At 42.4% G+C, this 24155-nt stretch overlaps 1 protein-coding gene across 1 annotated transcript in view; it reads right to left on the bottom strand.

Annotated features, from left to right (window-relative positions):
• Positions 1-24155, bottom strand: part of fam120a (family with sequence similarity 120 member A) — a 75601-nt gene that overhangs the window by 33128 nt on the left and 18318 nt on the right. Inside the window, 7 exon segments of the mRNA XM_082967764.1 lie at positions 250-499; positions 12584-12755; positions 13555-13755; positions 15860-15986; positions 18619-18953; positions 19420-19541; positions 23545-23635. Of these exon segments, the coding sequence (XP_082823890.1) occupies positions 250-499; positions 12584-12755; positions 13555-13755; positions 15860-15986; positions 18619-18953; positions 19420-19541; positions 23545-23635 (1298 nt within the window).

Raw genomic sequence — 24155 nt, 5'->3', positions numbered from 1 at the left:
ACCATTATCTCTCAACACAGAACAATACAACCATTATCTCTCAACACAGAACAATACAACCATTATCTCTCAACACAGAACAATACAACCATTATCTCTCAACACAGAACAATACATTACCACGACCACCATCTCTCAACACAGATCAATACATTAGACATTCAGCAGAAAACTACAGATCATTTGTCTGCCTCTCAGTGTGTGCGTGCGTGTGTGTGTGTGTGTGTGTGTGTGTGTGTGCGCCCTCACCTCAACACGCAGCAGAGAACCAGGAGTTGTGTGGGGACGCAGGCTGGGTTGAGCATGGCTGGGGCATCTGACCTCATACAGGCCAGGAAGGCTCTCATCCTGCCATTCTTATCCTCCACCGCCTTGCCAAGCCACAGCTTCTTCAGGTTAGGACAGGTCCACTCTCTGAAGGGCAGAGCCTCCACCAGCTCTGGGGTGTGGGGGGACTTCCCCTTGTAGGCAGCCCACTCCTTCACTGCCACAGGGGGGTCTGGAACACATAAATAACATGAAAACCTTTGATCCCTGAAACCCCTTATTTATTTTATCAAAATGCCTTTTTTTTTTTGTTGACAGAAATGCTTTCTGTAACATGTGAACTTTCATGTGCCTTATTAACAAACTTGTATGCCATCTGTAAATATGAATAAAATTGTTAAAATTTACGAACCTAGTTGGTTTAGCCATGGAAAAAAAGCCAGTAACCTTCCCTCTAGCCATGATTGGCTGAGATAATAATAGGAGCTGGCCAGTATGTGTAGATAATGCGCGCTACCGAAGAGTTTTTTTTAAAGATACCGTATAACATCAGCCATGGAGACAACTGCAAAAAGTGTTGCTAGTGCTCTCAACAACATTGCTGCCCTGATTTTATCTGTCGAACAAAGATCATTGTGAAAAAGTTGTGACGGACTTACTTTCTGCACACGGTCAGTGTGAACCGGAGTGACTTGACAACGGGCAAAACAAACAGAAAATGGGGCACAGGGCGTCTTACTAAAGTTAAAGTGGATCCAGTCTGCCGTGAAGAGGTCATCCATCTACATTTCGGAAAAGATTTCAGAACTCTTCCCTTTTACCACATCTTGTTACATGATTGTAAAATCTATTAAATAAAACAATTTCCAATCAATCTACACACAATACCCCATAATGACATCACAATACCCCCATAATGACATCACAATACCCCCATAATGACATCACAATACCCCCATCATGACATCACAATACCCCCATCATGACATCACAATACCCCCATCATGACATCACAATACCCCCATCATGACATCACAATACCCCCATCATGACATCACAATACCCCCATCATGACATCACAATACCCCCATCAATGACATCACAATACCCCATAATGACAAAGTGAAAACAGGCTTTTAGATGATTGTTTTTGCAAATAAATTAAAAATATCAAATAAAAATACATTATTTACATAAGTATTCAGACCCTTTGCTATGAGACTCGAAATTGAGCTCAGATGCATCCTGTTTCCATTGATCGTCCTTGAGATGTTTCTACAACTTGTTTGGAGTCCACCTGTGGTAAATTCAATTTATTAGACATGATATGAAAAAAGCACACACCTGTCTATATAATGTCCCACAGTTGACAGTGCACGTCAAAGAAAAAAACCAGGCCATGAGGTCAAAGAAATTGTCCGTAGAGCTCCGAGACAGGATTGTGTCGAGGCACAGATCTGAGGAATGGTACCAAAACATTTCTGCAGCATTGAAGGTCCCAAAGAACACAGTGGCCTCCATCATTCTTAAATGGAAGAAGTTTGGAACCACCAAGACTCTTCCTAGAGCTTTTGTAGCATCATATCCAAGAAGACTCTAGGCTGTAATTGCTGCCAAAGGTGCTTCAACAAAGTACTGAGTAAAGGGTCTGAATACTTATGTAAATGTGATATTTCATTATTTATTTTTTTGTAAAACAATTGCAAAAATTTCGAAACACTTTCTTTGTCATTATGGAGTGTAGATTGACGAGGAAATAAAAAAGTATATATATATATATATTTCAGAATAAGGCTGTAACGTAACAAAATGTGGAAAAAGTCAAAGGGTCTGAAAACTTTCTGGGTAAGAGTCTAGCTACATTTTCAGATATTATATGATGTTAATTTAGTCAGAAAGTCATTTTCATTGCAAGTTAAAGCACACTGTTCACTAGCGAGCGAACGTTAGCTTGCTGGCTCGCTAGCTAACGTTACCATTATCATCGGTGTAGTAATATTTTTATCTCAAAAAGTTATTTGTATTGCTAGTTATAGCCTAATGTTAGCAAGCTAGCTAACAATGAACCTAGTTGGTTAGCTTTAGCTACCTGTAGATTCATACTACAGCATTTACTGCATGGTCGCAAGCTATTACAATCCGTTTGTACATTATGGGTTGGGATTACAGTTCATTGTTTAGCTATCTAGCTACATGTCTAAACAAACGACTCCACTTCACCAGGTGATTACATGACCCATCACGTTAGCCAGGTGTGTCTGGGGGTGATTAAGGCCACATATTGTATTTCATGAACATGTGTGTTTACCAGAGACTGTGATGTCAAGAACAACATGACAGCACATAAATCAGGATATCGGGATATAGGCCATGGACTAGATTAAAGTGTATTTTTACCTGGAGTTTTTCCTTATTGAAGGTTACTACTTTTATCATTTTTAGTCTTAATCTTTGGTGGTTTACTACACTACTCCCTCTGTTTAGCACATGGCCTCACATGTGAATCCTTAAAGAGATGGGTGGGGCTAGGGCTTAACCTGTTAGGGCTAGGGGGCAGTATTGACACGGCTGGATAAAAAACATACCCGATTTAATCTGGTTACTACTCCTGCCCAGTAACTAGAATATGCATATAATTATTGGCTTTGGATAGAAAACACTCCAAAGTTTCTAGAACTGTTTGAATGGTGTCTGTGAGTATAACAGAACTCAAATGGCAGGTCAAAACCTGAGAGATTCCTTTACAGGAAGTGGCCTGTCTGACCATTTATTGTCTTTCTTTGACATCTCATTCCATTACAAAGGATCTCTGCGGTAACGTGACACTTCCCACGGCTCCAATAGGCTCTCAGAGCCCGGGGAAAACCTGAATGTCGTCATTCCAGCCCCAGGCTGAAACACATTATCGCCTTTCTCAAGTGGCCGATCAAGGGACTGTGGGCTTAGGCGCGTGCACTGGCCGCCCCCGTCTTTGTGATTTTTCCTCCGTTTACCGAAAAGGAGATTCCCGGTCGGAATATTATCGCTTTTTTACGAGATAAATTGCATAAAAATTGATTTTAAACAGCGGTTGACATGCTTCGAAGTACGGTAATGGAATATTTAGAATTTTTTTGTCACGAATTGCGCCATGCGCACGACCCTGATTTACCATTTCGGGTATAGTTTCTGGAACGCACGAACAAAACGCCGTTATTCGGATATAACGATGGATTATTTTGGACCAAACCAACATTTGTTATTGAAGTAGCAGTCCTGGGAGTGCATTCTGACGAAGACAACAAAAGGTAATCAAACTTTTATAATAGTAAATCTGATTTTGGTGAAGGCTAAACTTGCCGGGTGTCTAAATAGCTAGCCCGTGATGGCTGGGCTATGTACTTAGAATATTGCAAAATGTGCTTTCATCAAAAAGCTATTTTAAAATCGGACATATCGAGTGCATAGAGGAGTTCTGTATCTATAATTCTTTAAATAATTGTTATGCTTTTTGTGAACGTTTATCGTGAGTAATTTAGTAAATTGTTAGTAAATTCCCCGGAAGTTTGCGGGGGGTATGCTAGTTCTGAACGTCACATGCTAATGTAAAAAGCTGTTTTTTGATATAAATATGAACTTGATTGAACAAAACATGCATGTTTTGTATAACATAATGTCCTAGGGTTGTCATCTGATGAAGATCATCAAAGGTTAGTGCTGCATTTAGCTGTCTTCTGGGTTTTTGTGACATATGCTAGCTTGAAAAATGGGTGTGTGATTATTTCTGGCTGGGTACTCTGCTGACAATCTAATGTTTTGCTTTCGTTGTAAAGCCTTTTTGAAATCGGACAGTGTGGTTAGATTAACGAGAGTCTTGTCTTTAAATAGCTGTAAAATAGTCATATGTTTGAGAAATTGAAGTAATAGGATTTTTAAGGTATTTGAAAATCGCGCCACTGGATTACACTGGCTGTTGCGTAGGTGGGACGAATTCGTCCCGCCAAGCCCAGAGAGGTTAAGAGGGTGTGAACGATGCTGACTGGGCGTAGACAAAGAAGAGCATTCCAGTAGGTGTACCAAAACATTCAAGGACTATTTTCTCAAAAGTGGGGTTACCAGTTTATCAACTTTCAAAGCAGAATGACTTTTCCCATTGTTCCTCAACAGCAGTGCATGATATACCATTTTCTAGCCGAGTCTCTAATCAAATGTAAAAAAAAAAAAAAAAACACAATTTCAAATTTTGCAACCTTAGACCGAATCGAGGTGGTCGGTCACAAATATCAATAAATACACTGAGGGGTTGAGGCATTGGGTCAGTCTCAGTAATAGAGAGCAGTTTAGAGAGATGAAGAGCTTTGCTCATGGACACAACAACAAGAGATGGCCTCTAGGGCTAGGGGGAAGCATTGACACGGCTGGATAAAAAACATACCCGATTTAATCTGGTTACCACTCCTACCCAGTAACTAGAATATGCATATACTTATTACATATGGATAGAAAACACCCTAAATTTTCTAAAACTGTTTCAATGGTGTCTGTGAGTATAACAGAACTCAAATGGCAGGTCAAAACCTGAGAGATTCCTTTACAGGAAGTGGCCTGTCTGACCATTTCTGGAACTTCTTTGCCATCTCTATCTTTTACTAAGGATCTCTGCTCTAACGTGACACTTCCCACGTCGTCCATAGGCTCTCAGAGCCCGGGAAAAAACAGAATGTTGTCATTCCAGCCCCAGGCTGAAACACATTATCGCCTTTCTCAAGAGGCCGATCAAGAGACACTGGCTTATGCGCGTGACCCCGACCGCCCCCGCCTTTGGGATTTTTTCCTCTGTTTGCCGAAAAGGAGATTCCCTGTCGGAATATTATCGCTTTTCTACGAGAAAAGTGTCGTAAAAATTGATTTTAAACAGCGGTTGACATGCTTCGAAGTACGGTAATGGAATACTTAGAATTTTATTGTCACGAATTGCGCCAAGCGCGTGACACTTCTTTACTATTTCGGATAGTGTCTGGAACGCACGAACAAAACGCCGCTATTCGGATATAACGATGGATTATTTTGGACCAAACCAACATTTGTTATTGAAGTAGCAGTCCTGGCTGTGTATTCTGACGAAGACAACAAAAGGTAATGAAGCTTTTATAATAGTAAATATGATTATGGTGAGTGCTAAACTTGCCGGGTGTCTAAATAGCGAGCCCGTGATGCCTGGGCTATGTACTTAGAATATTGCAAAATGTGCTTTCACCAAAAAGCTATTTTAAAATCGGACATATCGAGTGCATAGAGGAGGTCTGTATCTATAATTCTTAAAATAATTGTTATGCTTTTTGTGAACGTTTATCGTGAGTAATTTAGTAAAATGTTAGCGAATTCCCCGGAAGTTTGCGGGGGGGTATGCTAGTTCTGAACGTCACATGCTAATGTAAAAAGCTGGCTTTTGATATAAATATGAACTTGATTGAACAAAACATGCATGTATTGTATAACATAATGTCCTAGGGTTGTCATCTGATGAAGATCATCAAAGGTGAGTGCTGCATTTAGCTGTCTTCTGGGTTTTGGTGACATTATATGCTGGCTTGAAAAATGGGTGTCTGATTATTTCTGGCTTGGTACTCTGCTGACATAATCTAATGTTTTGCTTTCGTTGTAAAGCCTTTTTGAAATCGGACAGTGTGGTTAGATTAACGAGAGTCTTGTCTTTAAATGGCTGTAAAATAGTCATATGTTTGAGAAATTGAAGTAATAGGATTTTTAAGGTTTCGAAAATCGTGCCACAGGATAGCAGTGGCTGTTGCGTAGGTGGGACGAATTCGTCCCGCCAAGCCCAGAGAGGTTAAGAGGGTGTGAACGATGCTGACTGGGCGTAGACAAAGAAGAGCATTCCAGTAGGTGTACCAAAACATTCAAGGACTATTTTCTCAAAAGTGGGGTTACCAGTTTATCAACTTTCAAAGCAGAATGACTTTTCCCATTGTTCCTCAACAGCAGTGCATGATATACCATTTTCTAGCCGAGTCTCTAATCAAATGTAAAAAAAAAAAAAAAAAACACTATTTCAAATTTTGCAACCTTAGACCGAATCGAGGTGGTCGGTCACAAATATCAATAAATACACTGAGGGGTTGAGGCATTGGGTCAGTCTCAGTAATAGAGAGCAGTTTAGAGAGATGAAGAGCTTTGCTCATGGACACAACAACAAGAGATGGCCTCTAGGGTACTGATGCTGGAAACCCTTCCTGTCAGATTTTAACCTGTTGCTGGTCTGCCTCCAGGCTAGCTGGCTGACTCCGGCACTCTGGTAGACGGTGGCGTCCCAGTCTCTCAGCCTTCTACTAGGACTTGCTCAGTAGAGACTAGCTAATAAAGACTAGCTGGTAGTAGAGTGTAGGTAGGGAGCAGTTCCTTACATTAGTAGTATAGTATAGGTAGTAGTTTATTACATTAGTAGTATCGGTAGTAGTTTATTACATTAGTAATATAGTATAGGTAGGTAGTAGTTCCTTACATTAGTAGTATAGTATAGGTAGTAGTTCCTTACATTAGTAGTATAGTATAGGTAGTAGTTTATTACATTAGTAGTATAGTATAGGTAGGTAGTAGTTCCTTACATTAGTAGTATAGTATAGGTAGTAGTTTCTTACATTAGTAGTATAGTATAGGTAGTAGTTTCTTACATTAGTAGTATAGTATAGGTAGTAGTTTCTTACATTAGTAGTATAGTATAGGTAGTAGTTTCTTACATTAGTAGTATAGTATAGGTAGTAGTTTCTTACATTAGTAGTATAGTATAGGTAGTAGTTTCTTACATTAGTAGTATAGTATAGGTAGTAGTTTCTTACATTAGTAGTATAGTATAGGTAGTAGTTTCTTACATTAGTAGTATAGTATAGGTAGTAGTTTATTACATTAGTAGTATAGTATAGGTAGTAGTTTATTACATTACTAGTATAGTATAGGTAGTAGTTTATTACATTACTAGTATAGTATAGGTAGTAGTTTATTACATTACTAGTATAGGTAGGTAGTAGTTTATTACATTAGTAGTATAGGTAGGTAGTAGTTTCTTACATTAGTAGTAGAGGTAGGTAGTAGTTTCTTACATTAGTAGTAGAGGATAGGTAGTAGTTTCTTACATTAGTAGTAGAGTATAGGTAGTAGTTTCTTACATTAGTAGTAGAGTATAGGTAGTAGTTTATTACATTAGTAGTATAGTATAGGTAGTAGTTTCTTACATTAGTAGTATAGGTAGGTAGTAGTTTCTTACATTAGTAGTATAGTATAGGTAGTAGTTCCTTACATTAGTAGTATAGTATAGGTAGTAGTTTATTACATTAGTAGTATAGTATAGGTAGTAGTTTATTACATTAGTAGTATAGTATAGGTAGTAGTTTCTTACATTAGTAGTATAGTATAGGTAGTAGTTTCTTACATTAGTAGTATAGTATAGGTAGTAGTTTCTTACATTAGTAGTATAGTATAGGTAGTAGTTTCTTACATTAGTAGTATAGTATAGGTAGTAGTTTCTTACATTAGTAGTATAGTATAGGTAGTAGTTTATTACATTAGTAGTATAGTATAGGTAGTAGTTTATTACATTAGTAGTATAGTATAGGTAGTAGTTTATTACATTACTAGTATAGGTAGGTAGTAGTTTATTACATTACTAGTATAGGTAGGTAGTAGTTTATTACATTAGTAGTATAGGTAGGTAGTAGTTTCTTACATTAGTAGTAGAGGTAGGTAGTAGTTTCTTACATTAGTAGTAGAGTATAGGTAGTAGTTTCTTACATTAGTAGTAGAGTATAGGTAGTAGTTTATTACATTAGTAGTATAGTATAGGTAGTAGTTTCTTACATTAGTAGTATAGTATAGGTAGTAGTTTATTACATTAATAATATAGTATAGGTAGTAGTTTCTTACATTAGTAGTATAGTATAGGTAGTAGTTTATTACATGAATAATATAGTATAGGTAGTAGTTTCTTACATCAGAAGTATAGGTAGGTAGTAGTTTATTACATTAGTAGTATAGGTAGTAGTTCCTTACATTTGTAGTATAGTATAGGTAGTAGTTTCTTACATTAGTAGTATAGTAAAGGTAGTAGTTTCTTACATTAGTAGTATAGTATAGGTAGTAGTTTATTACATTAGTAGTATACTATAGGTAGGTAGTAGTTTCTTACATTAGTAGTATAGTATAGATAGTAGTTTATTACATTAGTAGTATAGTATAAGTAGGTAATAGTTTTACATTAGTAATATAGGTAGGTAGTAGTGTATTACATGAGTAGTACAGGTAGGCAGTAGTTTCATACATTACTAGTATAGGTAGGTAGTACTTTCTTAAATAGGTAGTAGAGTATAGGTGGGTAGTACTTTCATACATTAGTAGTATAGTATAGGCAGGTAGTAGTTTATTACATTAGTAGTATAGTATAGGTAGTAGTTTATTACATTAGTAGTATAGTATAGGTAGGTAGTAGTTTATTACATTAGTAGTATAGGTAGGTAGTAGTTTCTTACATTAGTAGTATAGTTAGTAGTTTATTACATTAGTAGTATAGTATAGTTAGTAGTTTATTACATTAGTAGTATAGTATAGGTAGTAGTTTCTTACATTAGTAGTATAGTATAGGTAGGTAGTAGTTTCTTACATTAGTAGTATAGGTAGGTAGTAGTTTATTACATTAGTAGTATAGGTAGGTAGTAGTTTCTTACATTAGTAGTATAGTATAGGTAGTAGTTTATTACATTAGTAGTATAGTATAGTTAGTAGTTTATTACATTAGTAGTAGAGTATAGGTAGGTAGTAGTTTATTACATTAGTAGTAGAGGTAGGTAGTAGTTTCTTACGTTAGTAGTAGATGTCGACCGATTAATCGGAATGGCCGATTAACTAGGCAAGTCAGATTAAGAACACATTCTTATTTTCAATGACGGCCTAGGAACGGGGGTTAACTGCCTTGTTCAGAGGGGGATTCGGGGATTATTTTTTGCAACCTTCTGGTTACTAGTCCAACGCTCTAACCACCTGCCTTACATTGCACTCCACGAGGAGCCTGCATGGCAGGCTGACCACCTGTTACGTGAGGGCAGCAAGAAGCCAAGGTAAGTTGCTAGCTAGCATTAAACTTATCTTATAAAAAACGATCAATCTTAACATAATCACTAGTTAACTACACATGGTTGATGATATTACTAGTTTATCTAACGTGCCCTGCGTTGCATATAATCGATGCGGTGCCTGTTAATTTCTCATCGAATCACAGCCTACTTCGACAAACGGGTGTTGATTTAACAAGCGCATTTGCGGGTAAAGCACTGTCGTTGCACCAATGTACCTAACCATAAACATCAATGCCTTTCTTTAAAATCAATACACAAGTATATATTTTTAAACCTGCATATTTAGTTAATATTGCCTGCTAACATGAAATTGTGTCACTGCTCTTGCGTTCATTGCCTGGCTCGTTGCGAACTAATTTGCCAGAATGTTACGTAATTATGACATACCATTGAAGGTTGTGCAATGTAACAGGAATATTTAGACTTAGGGTTGCCACACGTTAGATAAAATACGGAACGGTTCCGTATTTCACTGAAAGAAAAAACGTTTTGTTTTCGAGATGATAGTTTCAGGATTCGACCATATTAATGACCTAAGGCTCGTATTTCTGTGTGTTTATTATATTAGTCTGACTGAGCGGTGGTAGGTAGCAGCAGGCTCATAAGCGTTCATTCAAACAGCACTTTCGTGCGTTTTGCCAGCAGCTCTTCGCAATTCTTCAAGCATTGCGCTGTTTATTACTTGAAGCCTATCAACTCCCAAGATTAGGCTGGTGTAACCGATGTCAAATGGCTAGCTAGTTAGCGGGTGCGCACTAATAGCGTTTCAAACGTCACTCACTCTGAGACTTGGAGTAGTTGTTCCCCTTGCTCTGCATGGGTAAGGCTGCTTCGAGGGTGGCTGTTGTCGATGTGTTCCTGGTTTGAGCCCAGGTAGGAGCGAGGAGAGGGACGGAAGCTATACTGTTACACTGGCAATACTAAAGTGCCTAGAAGAACATCCAATAGGCAAAGGTATATGAAATACAAATCATATAGAGAGAAATAGTCCTATAATTCCTATAATAACTACAACCTAAAACTTCTTACCTGGGAATATTGAAGACTCATGTTAAAAGGAACCACCAGCTTTCATATGTTCTCATGTTCTGAGCAAGGAACTTAACCTGTTAGGGCTAGGGGGCAGTATTGACACGGCTGGATAAAAAAACATACCCAATTTAATCTGGTTACCACTCCTACCCAGTAACTAGAATATGCATATACTTATTACATATGGATAGAAAACACCCTAAAGTTTCTAAAACTGTTTGAATGGTGTCTGTGAGTATAACAGAACTCAAATGGCAGGTCAAAACCTGAGAGATTCCTTTACAGGAAGTGGCCTGTCTGACCATTTCTTGAACTTCTTTTCCATCTCTATCTTTTACTAAGGATCTCTGCTCTAACGTGACACTTCCTACGTCGTCCATAGGCGCTCAGAGCCCGGGAAAAAACAGAATGTCGTCATCCCAGCCCCAGGCTGAAACACATTATCACCTTTCTCAAGTGGCCGATCAAGGGACTCTGGGCTTAGGCGCGTGACCCGACCGCCCCCGCCTTTGTGATTGTTTCCTCTGTTTGCCGAAAAGGAGATTCCCTGTCGGAATATTATCGCTTTTCTACGAGAAAAATGGCGTAAAAATTGATTTTAAACAGCGGTTGACATGCTTCGAAGTACGGTAATGGAATATTTAGAATTTTTTTGTCACGAATTGCGCCATGCGCAGGACCCTTCTTTACCATTTCGGATAGTGTCTGGAACGCACGAACAAAACGCCGCTATTCGGATATAACGATGGATTATTTTGGACCAAACCAACATTTGTTATTTAAGTAGCAGTCCTGGGAGTGCATTCTGACGAAGACAACAAAAGGTAATCAAACTTTTATAATAGTAAATATGATTATGGTGAGTGCTAAACTTGCCAGGTGTCTAAATAGCTAGCCCGTGATGCCTGGGCTATGTACTTAGAATATTGGAAAATGTGCTTTCACCAAAAAGCTATTTTAAAATCGGACATATCGAGTGCATAGAGGAGGTCTGTATCTATAATTCTTAAAATAATTGTTATGCTTTTTGTGAACGTTTATCGTGAGTAATTTAGTAAAATGTTAGCGAATTCCCCGGAAGTTTGCGGGGGGTATGCTAGTTCTGAACGTCACATGCTAATGTAAAAAGCTGGTTTTTGATATAAATATGAACTTGATTGAACAAAACATGCATGTATTGTATAACATAATGTCCTAGGGTTGTCATCTGATGAAGATCATCAAAGGTGAGTGCTGCATTTAGCTGTCTTCTGGGTTTTGGTGACATTATATGCTAGCTTGAAAAATGGGTGTCTGATTATTTCTGGCTTGGTACTCTGCTGACATAATCTAATGTTTTGCTTTCGTTGTAAAGCCTTTTTGAAATCGGACAGTGTGGTTAGATTAACGAGAGTCTTGTCTTTAAATAGCTGTAAAATAGTCATATGTTTGAGAAATTGAAGTAATAGGATTTTTAAGGTTTTGAAAATCGCGCCACAGGCTTCAAGTGGCTGTTACGTAGGTGGGACGAATTCGTCCCGCCTAGCCCATAGAGGTTAAACGTTAGCTTTTTTACATGGCACATATTGCACTTTTACTTTCTTCTCCAACACTTTGTTTTTGCATTATTTAAGCCAAATTGAACATGTTTCATTATTTATTTGAGGCTAAATTGATTTTATTTATGTATTATATTAAGTTAAAATAAGTGTTAATTCAGTATTGTTGTAATAGTCATTATTACAAATATATCTATATTTGTAATAATAATTATAATATATATATAGTTTTTTATTTTCTTTTTCTTCCTATTTTTTGCATCTTTTTATTTGTTTTTTAATTGTTATTTTTTTGTGTGTTATTTAAATAATTTGTTTTTTTTATTTAAATAAAAAATAATAGTAATAATAATTATAAATCGGCCGATTAATCGGTAGCGGCTTTCTTTGGTCCTCCAATAATCAGTATCGGCGAAAAAAAAAAAATCATAATCGGTCAACATCTAGTTAGTAGTATAGTCTAGGTAGAAAGTAGTTTCTTACATTAGTAGTAGAGTATAGGTAGGTAGTAGTTTATTACATATTACATTAGTAGTAGAGGAAGGTAGTAGTTTCTTACATTAGTAGTATAGTAGGAAGTAGTTTCCTAAATTAGTTGTAGAGTATAGCTAGGTAGCAGTGTCTTACATTCAGGCAGACGGTTGCGCCTCATGGCTAGTCTCTCAGCCTTCTTCTTGGCTTCAGCCAGGCTGAAGAGAACCCCGTAGACATACTGACGGATAGGTCTGAACAGCTGCACTGCTGATGGGAGCTCCTGGTTGGCCTCATCCTCTATGGTGACGGACAGCTTTATCTCCCCCTGAAAACACAACACACACGCTCTTAAAAACACTCTAGAGTCGATGTCCCGCATAAATCAAATTAACATAATAAAAAAAACTATCCCCAACAAACTCCATCAATTTAATAGGCTAGAGATCATCGGTTATTTTGAATGGGATGCGTCTCAATCCACCACATCCGGCGATGTCGCCCTTCCGCATCTGCGGTGAAAGGTGGCCGAGCTACAGCGGTGTTCGTCAGACCAGGAGACATCCTCTAGGGGTACCTTAGAATTTGGTAGGTGTAGGTTGTGGTAGATGTAGGGGTACCTTAGAATATGGTAGGTGTAGGTTGTGGTAGATGTAGGGGTACCTTAGAATTTGGTAGGTGTAGGTTGTGGTAGATGTAGGGGTACCTTAGAATATGGTAGGTGTAGGTTGTGGTAGATGTAGGGGTACCTTAGAATTTGGTAGGTGTAGGTTGTGGTAGATGTAGGGGTACCTTAGAATATGGAAGGTGTAAGTTGTGGTAGATGTAGGGGTACCTTAGAATATGGAAGGTGTAGGTTGTGGTAGGTGTAGGGGTACCTTGGTAAGGATGTGGTAGGTGTAGGGGTACCTTGGTAAGGATGTGGTAGGGGTAGGGGTACCTTGGTAAGGATGTGGTAGGGGTACCTTGGTAAGGATGTGGTAGATGTAGGGGTACCTTGGTAAGGATGTGGTAGGGGTACCTTGGTAAGGATGTGGTAGATGTAGGGGTACCTTGGTAAGGATGTGGTAGGGGTACCTTGGTAAGGATGCGGTAGGGGTACCTTGGTAAGGATGCGGTAGGGGTACCTTGGTAAGGATGTGGTAGATGTATGGGTACATCAGGCCCTTCTTGTGTCTGTGTTGAGCCACTCTGAGGACCTCTGGAGCCACCATGGGGAGCGGAGGGCTAGTGATGTCCATGTGGTTTCTGGTCGGCATTGACAACAAAGACGGGATCTGGGCATTCAGATGACCGATGACCCCAGGAGAGGTCACGGTTGGGTTAGCCTGCGAGGGGGAGAAGAGGGCTGTCAGGCTTCAGATAGTGCCGTTTCACCGTTTCAAATCCTTTTCTAAAGTTTGGATGTCTACTAATCATCTCAGAACCTCCAGGGTCACGGAACCAAACGTCCACATCACTGACTTCAGAATATTAACTATACAATGCCTTCAGGAAGTATTCACAACTCTTGAATTTTCCCCCACATTTTGTTGTGTTACAGCTTGGAATTTAAACATTTGATTAAATTGTGAGTTTGTATCACTGGCCTACCCACAATACCCCATAATGTCAGTGACATTATGTTTTTACAAATTTGTAGAAATTATAGGGTGTTCACCCATAAAAACATTAATTCATTCAATATTTATGAAAATATGTTCATTCAGAAACAAGAACAGTCCAAATCCTGCCTCTAACATATACACAGAACATTCAGAAAGCATTCCGACACCTTCGCTTTTTCCACACTTTGTCATCTTATTTATTCTAAAATGTATTTAAAAAAAGAATTACCTCATTAATCTACATACAATATCCCATAATGACAAAGCAAAAAAACTTTTATTTTTTTTGCAACAACAAAAAACTGAAATATCACATTTACATAAATATTCAGAGCCTTTACTCGGGTACTTTGTTTAAGCACCTTTGGTAGTGATTACAGCCTCAAGTCTTCTTGGGTATGACGCTACAAGCTTGGTACACCTGTATTTGGGGAGTTTCTCCCATCCTTCTCTGCAGATCCTCTCAAGCTCTGTCAGGTTGGATGGGGAGCGTTGCTGTGCAGCTATTTTCAGGTCTCTCCAGAGATGTTCGATCGGTTTTCATGTCTGGGTTCTGGCTAGGCCACTCAAGGACATTCAGAGACTTCTCCCAAAGCCACTCCTGAGTTGTCTTGGCTGTGTGCTTAGGGTCGTTGTCCTGTTGGAAGGTGAACCTTCGCCCCAGTCTGAGGTCCTGAGCGCTCTGGAGCAGGTTTTCATCAAGGATCTCTCTGCACTTTGCGCCGTTCATCTTTCCCTCGATCCTGACTATTCTCCCAGTCCCTGCTGCTGAAAAACATCCTCACAGCATGATGCTGCCACCACCATGCTTCACCGTAGGGATGGTGCCTGGTTTCCTCTAGACGTGACGCTTGGCATTCAGACCAAAGAGTTCAATATTGGTTTCATCAGACAAGACAATATTTTTTCTCATGGTCTGAGAGTCTTTAGGTGCCTTTTGGCAAACTCCAAGCGGGTTGTCATGTGCCTTTTACTGAGGAGTGGCTTCCGTCTGGCCACTCTACCATAAAGGCCTGATTGGTGGAGTGCTGCAGAGATGGTTGTCCTTCTGGAAGGTTCTCCCATCTCCACAGAGGAACTCTGGAGCTCTGTCAGAGTGACCATCGAGTTCTTGTCCACCTCCCTGACCAAGGCCCTTCTCCCCCTGATTGCTCAGTTTGGCCGGGCGGCCAGCTCCAGGAAGAGTCTTGGTGGTTCCACACTTCTTCCATTTAATAATGATGGAGGCCACTGTGTTCTTTGGGACCTTCAATGCTGCATACATTTTTGGTTCCTTTCCTCAGATCTGTGCCTCGACACAATCCTGTCTCGGAGCTCTACGGACATTTCCTTCCACCTCATGGCTTGGTTTTTGTTCTGACATGCACTGTCAACTGTGGGACCTTATATAGACAGGTGTGTGCCTTTCCAAATCCTGTCCAATCAAGTTGTAGAAACATCTCCAGGATGATCAATGGAAACAGGATGCACCTGAGCTCAATATCAAGTCTCATAGCAAAGGGATCTGAATACTTATGTAAATAAGGTATTTCTGGTTTTTATTTTTAATACATTTGCAAAAATGTTTAAAAACCTGTTTTCACTTTGTCATTATGGGGTATTGTGTGTCGATTGATGAGGAACATTTTATATTTAATTTAGTCTGTAACGTAACAAAATGTGGGAAAAGTGAAGAGGTCTGAATACTTTCTGAAGGCACGGTAAACAGCTGTATATGTATATGGGATTTCCAGGCATTCCGCTATATATAGAACTGATGCGAACATTGTTTATTGTAAACATCATGGTACGATGTAAGATTTCAGACTCTTGTGCTGAACCATACCTTGGTTTGGTTTCCCAGCTCCCCCTCTGCTGTGCTCTCTGATGGTTTGTCCCATCCTTCCAGTTCCCCCTCTGCTGTGCTCTCTGATGGTCTGTCCCATCCTCCTTTATTATGGTCACTTACATGACTACAGGAACAACAGGATAAGAGTATGATCACGTATTAGGATAATGTATTGTAACAGTTTTGACTTGACTGAGTAATGTAGTACGTAAAATGAATAACGCTGACATGGCAGCAGGAAGTCTGACAGGATATTGTAATGGAAACGTATTGACTTGGAAATTTCTAAGGGTTGATAATGTCCCCAATATTTGCCTTCGAAACTGAACCTAAAAACTATATCCAAAAATAATTTTACACAACAGGATGAAAGGTATGCTGGGGAGGAAAGAAGAGAACGGGTGAGTTGATGAGTGAGAGGAAGTGAACGATACAGAGAAGAGAATAAGTGGGGGGGGATGGTAGTGAACGAAGCATAATGATGTAATCACCAATTGTGAATGAAGAACAGGGTCATTCTATTGTATTGATCCATTGTAATCTAAAAATGGTATTTATCAGTCCACTAGATCCAGTTTTCAAAAACCAGTCTACTTCTGGCCTACTAGGAGTACACCGTGAGAGCGTGCGTCATCGTTGCTACAAAGGTCTGAATGAAAATGACTCCGATGGAAGAAATTAATCATGACGGTCACTGATCATTATTCTTCTGGTTCTGGGTCGGCAAAGGGTCGGAAACTTTCCGGTAAAATTCCAGCATTTTTCCTGAAATTTTCTATGGGAAGTTAAGCCCGGGAATTTGGGGAATTTTGCTTAAATTCATTAAAAAAAAAAAAAAAATTGGCTTCTAACTTTTTTTGTGGGATACACATTAGGCAATTCTAGGTATTGTGGCATATTTTTGGTTAAACTATCCCCAATTCTATGGAATTGCAACCCTCCGCATGCACAGTGCATTCTTCCATCACATGAACAGCTGATTCTCAAGATCTTCCACACTAATGAGATGCTATTGAGCCCACACTACTACACTGTCTGAGCCAAGGACTACATGCTTTAGGGTAAGTTTTGATTACAATACTGGGTGGGGTGAACATATTTTATGACATAACATTATATTTTGTTAACTAGTAAATAGTAGCCTACAGCAAAGTATGTTTAAGTCATTTCTAACTTGTTAACAATTCCTACTAGTTAGTTTTTGATACCATGTGGGTTTTATCTTGCTTGAGCCTGTTAATTGAGGATTGTTAATTCACTTGAAAAATTGGTTGCCATCCGGGCAAATTTGAGGCTTTTTGAGCCTGACAACGAGCCATCCTCAACAAGGTTGGAAAGTGACAGTGAAATATGAGGCCTCAGAGTCTGATGTTCAAGAGGTGGACGTTGAGGAGGTCCAGGGAGAAAACCAAAACTTCACGTCTTAAAGTAACGGACTGTCGTTTCTCTTTGCTTATCAAAAAATATATATAATCATTTTTTACCTTTATTTAACTAGGCAAGTCAGTTAAGAACAAATTATTATTTACAATGACGGCCTGCCCCGGGCCAAACCCGGACGACGCTGGGCCATTTGTGCGCCGCCCTACGGGACTCCCAATCACGACCGGATGTGATTCAGCCTGGATTCGAACCAGGGTCTGTAGCGACGCCTCTTGCACTGAAATGCAGCGCCTTAGACCGCCGTGCCACTCGGGAGTCCCAGTTAGTTAAAGCCATCTGTCAAGCAATGGGCTGGTTGTGCCTTGATCCTACTGCTACGATTGGATAGAGCAAGGCTATAACTCAGTTGACAACTCCCTCCTCCGCTCATATCACTTCCTGCCGTTTACTGCTACTAGCTCAATGACGATGACATTTACCACCAAGCCATAAATATGAATAACATCTAACAAGGAGAGCGAGCGTAGGAGAAAAAAAAACTCAAAACGACATTGTGTCTGAATGACTCAAATCTGCCAATAGTTTGAGAAGTGAGAAGGCTGACTTGGCAGCGGGTAGTGTAACGGGGCTGACTTGGCAGCGGGTAGTGTAACGGGGCTGACTTGGCAGCGGGTAGTGTAACGGGACTGAGGGTAGTGTAACGGGGCTGAGGGTAGTGTAACGGGACTGACTTGGCAGCGGGTAGTGTAACGGGACTGAGGGTAGTGTAACGGGGCTGAGGGTAGTGTAACGGGACTGACTTGGCAGCGGGTAGTGTAACGGGGCTGAGGGTAGTGTAACGGGACTGAGGGTAGTGTAACGGGACTGAGGGTAGTGTAACGGGACTGACTTGGCAGCAGGTAGTGTAACAGGGCTGAGGGTAGTGTAACGGGACTGAGGGTAGTGTAACGGGGCTGACTTGGCAGCAGGTAGTGTAACGGGGCTGAGGGTAGTGTAACGGGACTGAGGGTAGTGTAACGGGGCTGAGGGTAGTGTAACGGGGCTGACTTGGCAGCAGGTAGTGTAACGGGGCTGAGGGTAGTGTAACGGGGCTGACTTGGCAGCGGGTAGTGTAACGGGGCTGAGGGTAGTGTAACGGGGCTGAGGGTAGTGTAACGGGGCTGAGGGTAGTGTAACGGGGCTGAGGGTAGTGTAACGGGACTGAGGGTAGTGTAACGGGGCTGACTTGGCAGCGGGTAGTGTAACAGGACTGAGGGTAGTGTACCGGGGCTGACTTGGCAGCGGGTAGTGTAACAGGACTGACTTGACAAGGTAAACATAACAGCACTGACATAGCAGTGGATAGAGTAATTAGGTACTATAACAAAACCTACTTGGCAGTGAAGCCTGTGTTGTCCTCGTTCTCCGAGGAGGTGGTGGAGGACGACGAGGAGGGGCTGGTGGCGGCCGTGCCCCCCGGGGGAAAAGAAGGGTTGATGGGAGAAGACCTCTCGTACAGCGGCGTGTGCTTCTCTTTAGGAGGAATGTTGCTGAAGCTGCTTGGTACCTGCTCTGCCAGGGTCTTCCCCACCGCTGACTCCACAGCCAGACCAGAACCAGAAGGACCAGGACCGAGACCGGCAACAGGGTCACCACTAGGGCCGGCATTAGCCCCAACCCCCGCCGGGCCAGGCTCTACGACCGGAGGGGCTGTGTAGGCAGACTGGACCTGGAGATCAACAAAATGTTAGCCTCATCTCACCAACATTAGCTTTCTCTAAAAGGTTTGTTTTTAACTATTAGATAGCAAGATTGTTTGACATGTTTATACACTATATGAATATTACAAAACAGTTTGGGTGTGTTTGGGTCCTGGCTCTAATTAACAGGTGTGTTTGGGTCCTGGCTCTAATTAACAGGTGTGTTTGGGTCCTGGCTCTAATTAACAGGTGTGTTTGGGTCCTGGCTCTAATTAACAGGTGTGTTTGGGTCCTGGCTCTAATTAACAGGTGTGTTTGGGTCCTGGCTCTAATTAACAGGTGTGTTTGAGTCCTGGCTCTAATTAACAGGTGTGTTTGGGTCCTGGCTCTAATTAACAGGTGTGTTTGGGTCCTGGCTCTAATTAACAGGTGTGTTTGGGTCCTGGCTCTAATTAACAGGTGTGTTTGGGTCCTGGTCTAAACGAGGTTTCTCACCCCAGGTTTCCCCGACAGGGGAGGAATGTTGAGCGTCTGAGGGGGTGGAGCCAGAGTTGCGTAGTGCGACAGAACTGCTGCTACTGGAGAAACTACCGGTCCTCCTGTCTGGTCTGGTCCGACTGGTGGAAACACACACACACTGTTAACACACACACACTGTTAACACACACACACTGTTAACACACACACACACACACACTGTTAACACACACTGTTAACACACACACACTGTTAACACACACACACTGTTAACACACACACACACTGTTAACACACACACACACTGTTAACACACACACACACACACACACACACACACACACACACACACACACTGTTAACACACACTGTTAACACACCACTCGCTCTCACACACACACCTGTTAACACACACACACACACACGACCACACACACACTGTTAACACACACACACACACACTGTTAACACACACACACACTGTTAACACACACACACACCTGTTAACACACACACACACACACTGTTAACACACACACACACACACCTGTTAACACACACACACACACACACTGTTAACACACACACTGTTAATACACACACACACACTGTTAACACACACACACACACACCCCTGTTAACACACACACTGTTAATACACACACACACACTGTTAACACACACACACACACACACACTGTTAACACACACACACTGTTAACACACACACACACACACACTGTTAACACACACACACTGTTAACACACACACACTGTTAACACACACACACACTGTTAACACACACTGTTAACACACACACACACACACACACACACACTGTTAACACACACACACACACACACACTGTTAACACACACACACACTGTTAACACACACACACACACACACTGTTAACACACACACACACACTGTTAACACACACACACACACACACACTGTTAACACACACACTGTTAATACACACACACACACTGTTAACACACACACACACACTGTTAACACACACACTGTTAATACACACACACACACTGTTAACACACACACACACACACACACACTGTTAACACACACACACTGTTAACACACACACACACACACTGTTAACACACACACACTGTTAACACACACACACTGTTAACACACACACACACACACTGTTAACACACACACACTGTTAACACACACACACTGTTAACACACACACACTGTTAACACACACACACTGTTAACACACACACACACACACACTGTTAACACACACAGCATAACACAGCATAACAGACGAAGACATGGTCACACAGCGTAACAGACGAAGACATGGTCACACAGCGTAACAGACGAAGACATGGTCACACAGCGTAACAGACGAAGACATGGTCACACAGCGTAACAGACGAAGACATGGTCACACAGCGTAACAGACGAAGACATGGTCACACAGCGTAACAGACGAAGACATGGTCACACAGCGTAACAGACGAAGACATGGTCACACAGCGTAACAGACGAAGACATGGTCACACAGCGTAACAGACGAAGACATGGTCACACAGCGTAACAGACGAAGACATGGTCACACAGCGTAACAGACGAAGACATGGTCACACAGCGTAACAGACGAAGACATGGTCACACAGCGTAACAGACGAAGACATGGTCACACAGCGTAACAGACGAAGACATGGTCACACAGCGTAACAGACGAAGACATGGTCACACAGCGTAACAGACGAAGACATGGTCACACAGCGTAACAGACGAAGACATGGTCACACAGCGTAACAGACGAAGACATGGTCACACAGCGTAACAGACGAAGACATGGTCACACAGCGTAACAGACGAAGACATGGTCACACAGCTTAACAGACGAAGACATGGTCACACAGCGTAACAGACGAAGACATGGTCACACAGCGTAACAGACGAAGACATGGTCACACAGCGTAACAGACGAAGACATGGTCACACAGCGTAACAGACGAAGACATGGTCACACAGCGTAACAGACGAAGACATGGTCACACAGCGTAACAGACGAAGACATGGTCACACAGCGTAACAGACGAAGACATGGTCACACAGCGTAACAGACGAAGACATGGTCACACAGCTTAACAGACGAAGACATGGTCACACAGCATAACAGACGAAGACATGGTCACACAGCTTAACACAGCAGTGTAACTCAACTACATCTGACATTTAAGACTGAACAAGAGAACTTGAACATTATTCTGTGGTCATGTGAGGTTCTACTGGTCCTTTCAGTTAAACCTGTTAAAGGTCTAACAGCCATTCAGTTTCACAGGAGTATCAATCATTAATCAGGACCAGTCAGACCAGTCCGCTTCAGGACAGTGTGGAGGGACGGACCAGTCAGACCAGTCCGCTTCAGGACCAGTTAGACCAGTCCGCTTCAGGACAGTGTGGAGGGACGGACCAGTCAGACCAGTCCGCTTCAGGACCAGTTAGACCAGTCCGCTTCAGGACCAGTGAGACCAGTCTGCTTCAGGACCAGTCAGACCAGTCCGCTTCAGGACCAGTTAGACCAGTCCGCTTCAGGACCAGTGAGACCAGTCCGCTTCAGGACCAGTGAGACCAGTCTGCTTCAGGACCAGTGAGACCAGTCCGCTTCAGGACCAGTTAGACCAGTCTGCTTCAGGACCAGTGAGACCAGTCCGCTTCAGGACCAGTTAGACCAGTCTGCTTCAGGACAGTGTGGAGGGACGGACCAGTTAGACCAGTCTGCTTCAGGACCAGTGAGACCAGTCTGCTTCAGGACAGTGTGGAGGGACGGACCAGTTAGACCAGTCTGCTTCAGGACCAGTGAGACCAGTCCGCTTCAGGACAGTGTGGAGGGACGGACCAGTCAGACCAGTCCGCTTCAGGACCAGTTAGACCAGTCCGCTTCAGGACAGTGTGGAGGGACGGACCAGTCAGACCAGTCCGCTTCAGGACCAGTTAGACCAGTCCGCTTCAGGACAGTGTGGAGGGACGGACCAGTCAGACCAGTCCGCTTCAGGACCAGTTAGACCAGTCCGCTTCAGGACCAGTGAGACCAGTCTGCTTCAGGACCAGTCAGACCAGTCCGCTTCAGGACCAGTTAGACCAGTCCGCTTCAGGACCAGTGAGACCAGTCCGCTTCAGGACCAGTGAGACCAGTCTGCTTCAGGACCAGTGAGACCAGTCCGCTTCAGGACCAGTTAGACCAGTCTGCTTCAGGACCAGTGAGACCAGTCCGCTTCAGGACCAGTTAGACCAGTCTGCTTCAGGACAGTGTGGAGGGACGGACCAGTTAGACCAGTCTGCTTCAGGACCAGTGAGACCAGTCTGCTTCAGGACAGTGTGGAGGGACGGACCAGTTAGACCAGTCTGCTTCAGGACCAGTGAGACCAGTCCGCTTCAGGACAGTGTGGAGGGACGGACCAGTGAGACCAGTCTGCTTCAGGACAGTGTGGAGGGACGGACCAGTGAGACCAGTCCGCTTCAGGACCAGTGAGACCAGTCCGCTTCAGGACCAGTCAGACCAGTCCGCTTCAGGACCAGTCAGACCAGTCCGCTTCAGGACCAGTTAGACCAGTCCGCTTCAGGACCAGTGAGACCAGTCCGCTTCAGGACAGTGTGGAGGGACGGACCAGTTAGACCAGTCCGCTTCAGGACAGTGTGGAGGGACGGACCAGTTAGACCAGTCCGCTTCAGGACAGTGTGGAGGGACGGACCAGTTTTTACAGAGTTCCAACAAGCCGACCGGGGCCGCGATGCAAGAAGCCTTTCTAAAGCAGCGTATTTGTATGCAAAGGGGGTAGCAGCCATTCCAGAGTGCACACAATGCATGGGAGAGTGGGAGAATCTCTCACATCACAGAGCTACTCTGCTCGCTGCCTCAGTCTCTCCCCCTCTCGCTGCCTCAGTCTCCCTCCGCCTCCCTCTCCCTCAGTCTGCCTCCCTCTCCCTCAGTCTCCCTCAGTCTGCCTCCCTCTCCCTCAGTCTCCCTCAGTCTGCCTCCCTCTGCCTCAGTCTGCCTCCCTCTGCCTCCCTCTGCCTCCCTCTGCCTCCCTCTGCCTCCCTCTGCCTCAGTGTACTGGGCTATAGAGAGAAGGTGAGGTGGGTGAACTTACCTTGGTAAGGTGAGAAGTGTTGAGACTTGCTGGCTGCTGAGTAGTACTCCACTGCTTTCTTAAAGCGGACAACTTTGTCATCAGTCCTGGACTGGAATAGGAAACAGCCATGTTAAACTGGACTGGAATAAGAAACAGCCAAGTTAAACTGGACTGGAATAGGAAACAGCCAAGTTACTCAATCAAAAGCAATAAATCAACACAAAAGGTTTTTAAATAGTCCTGTTATCTCATCCCTCCAGTAATGTACCTGGGAATGTTTGAAGACCCTGCTAGGTGATGCATGTACCTCAATATAGCCCTGTCAGGTGTTCTGTACCTGTGAAGATGTCTGTGAGTACCTGTGAAGATGTCTGTGAGTACATGTGAAGATGTCTGTGAGATCCTGTGAGCGTGTGAAGATGTCTGTGAGTACCTGTGAAGATGTCTGTGAGTACCTGTGAGCGTCTGAAGATGTCTGTGAGTACCTGTGAGCGTCTGAAGATGTCTGTGAGTACCTGTGAGCGTCTGAAGATGTCTGTGAGTACCTGTGAGCGTCTGAAGATGTCTGAGTACCTGTGAAGATGTCTGAGTACCTGTGAGCGTCTTAAGATGTCTGAGTACCTGTGAAG

This window comes from Salmo salar, chromosome 22, assembly GCF_965601325.2.
Source record: "Salmo salar chromosome 22, fSalSal1, whole genome shotgun sequence".
Classification (NCBI taxonomy): Eukaryota; Metazoa; Chordata; class Actinopteri; order Salmoniformes; family Salmonidae; genus Salmo; species Salmo salar.
Note: the sequence above shows the minus strand (reverse complement) of the source record. Positions and strands in the feature narration are given on the sequence as shown.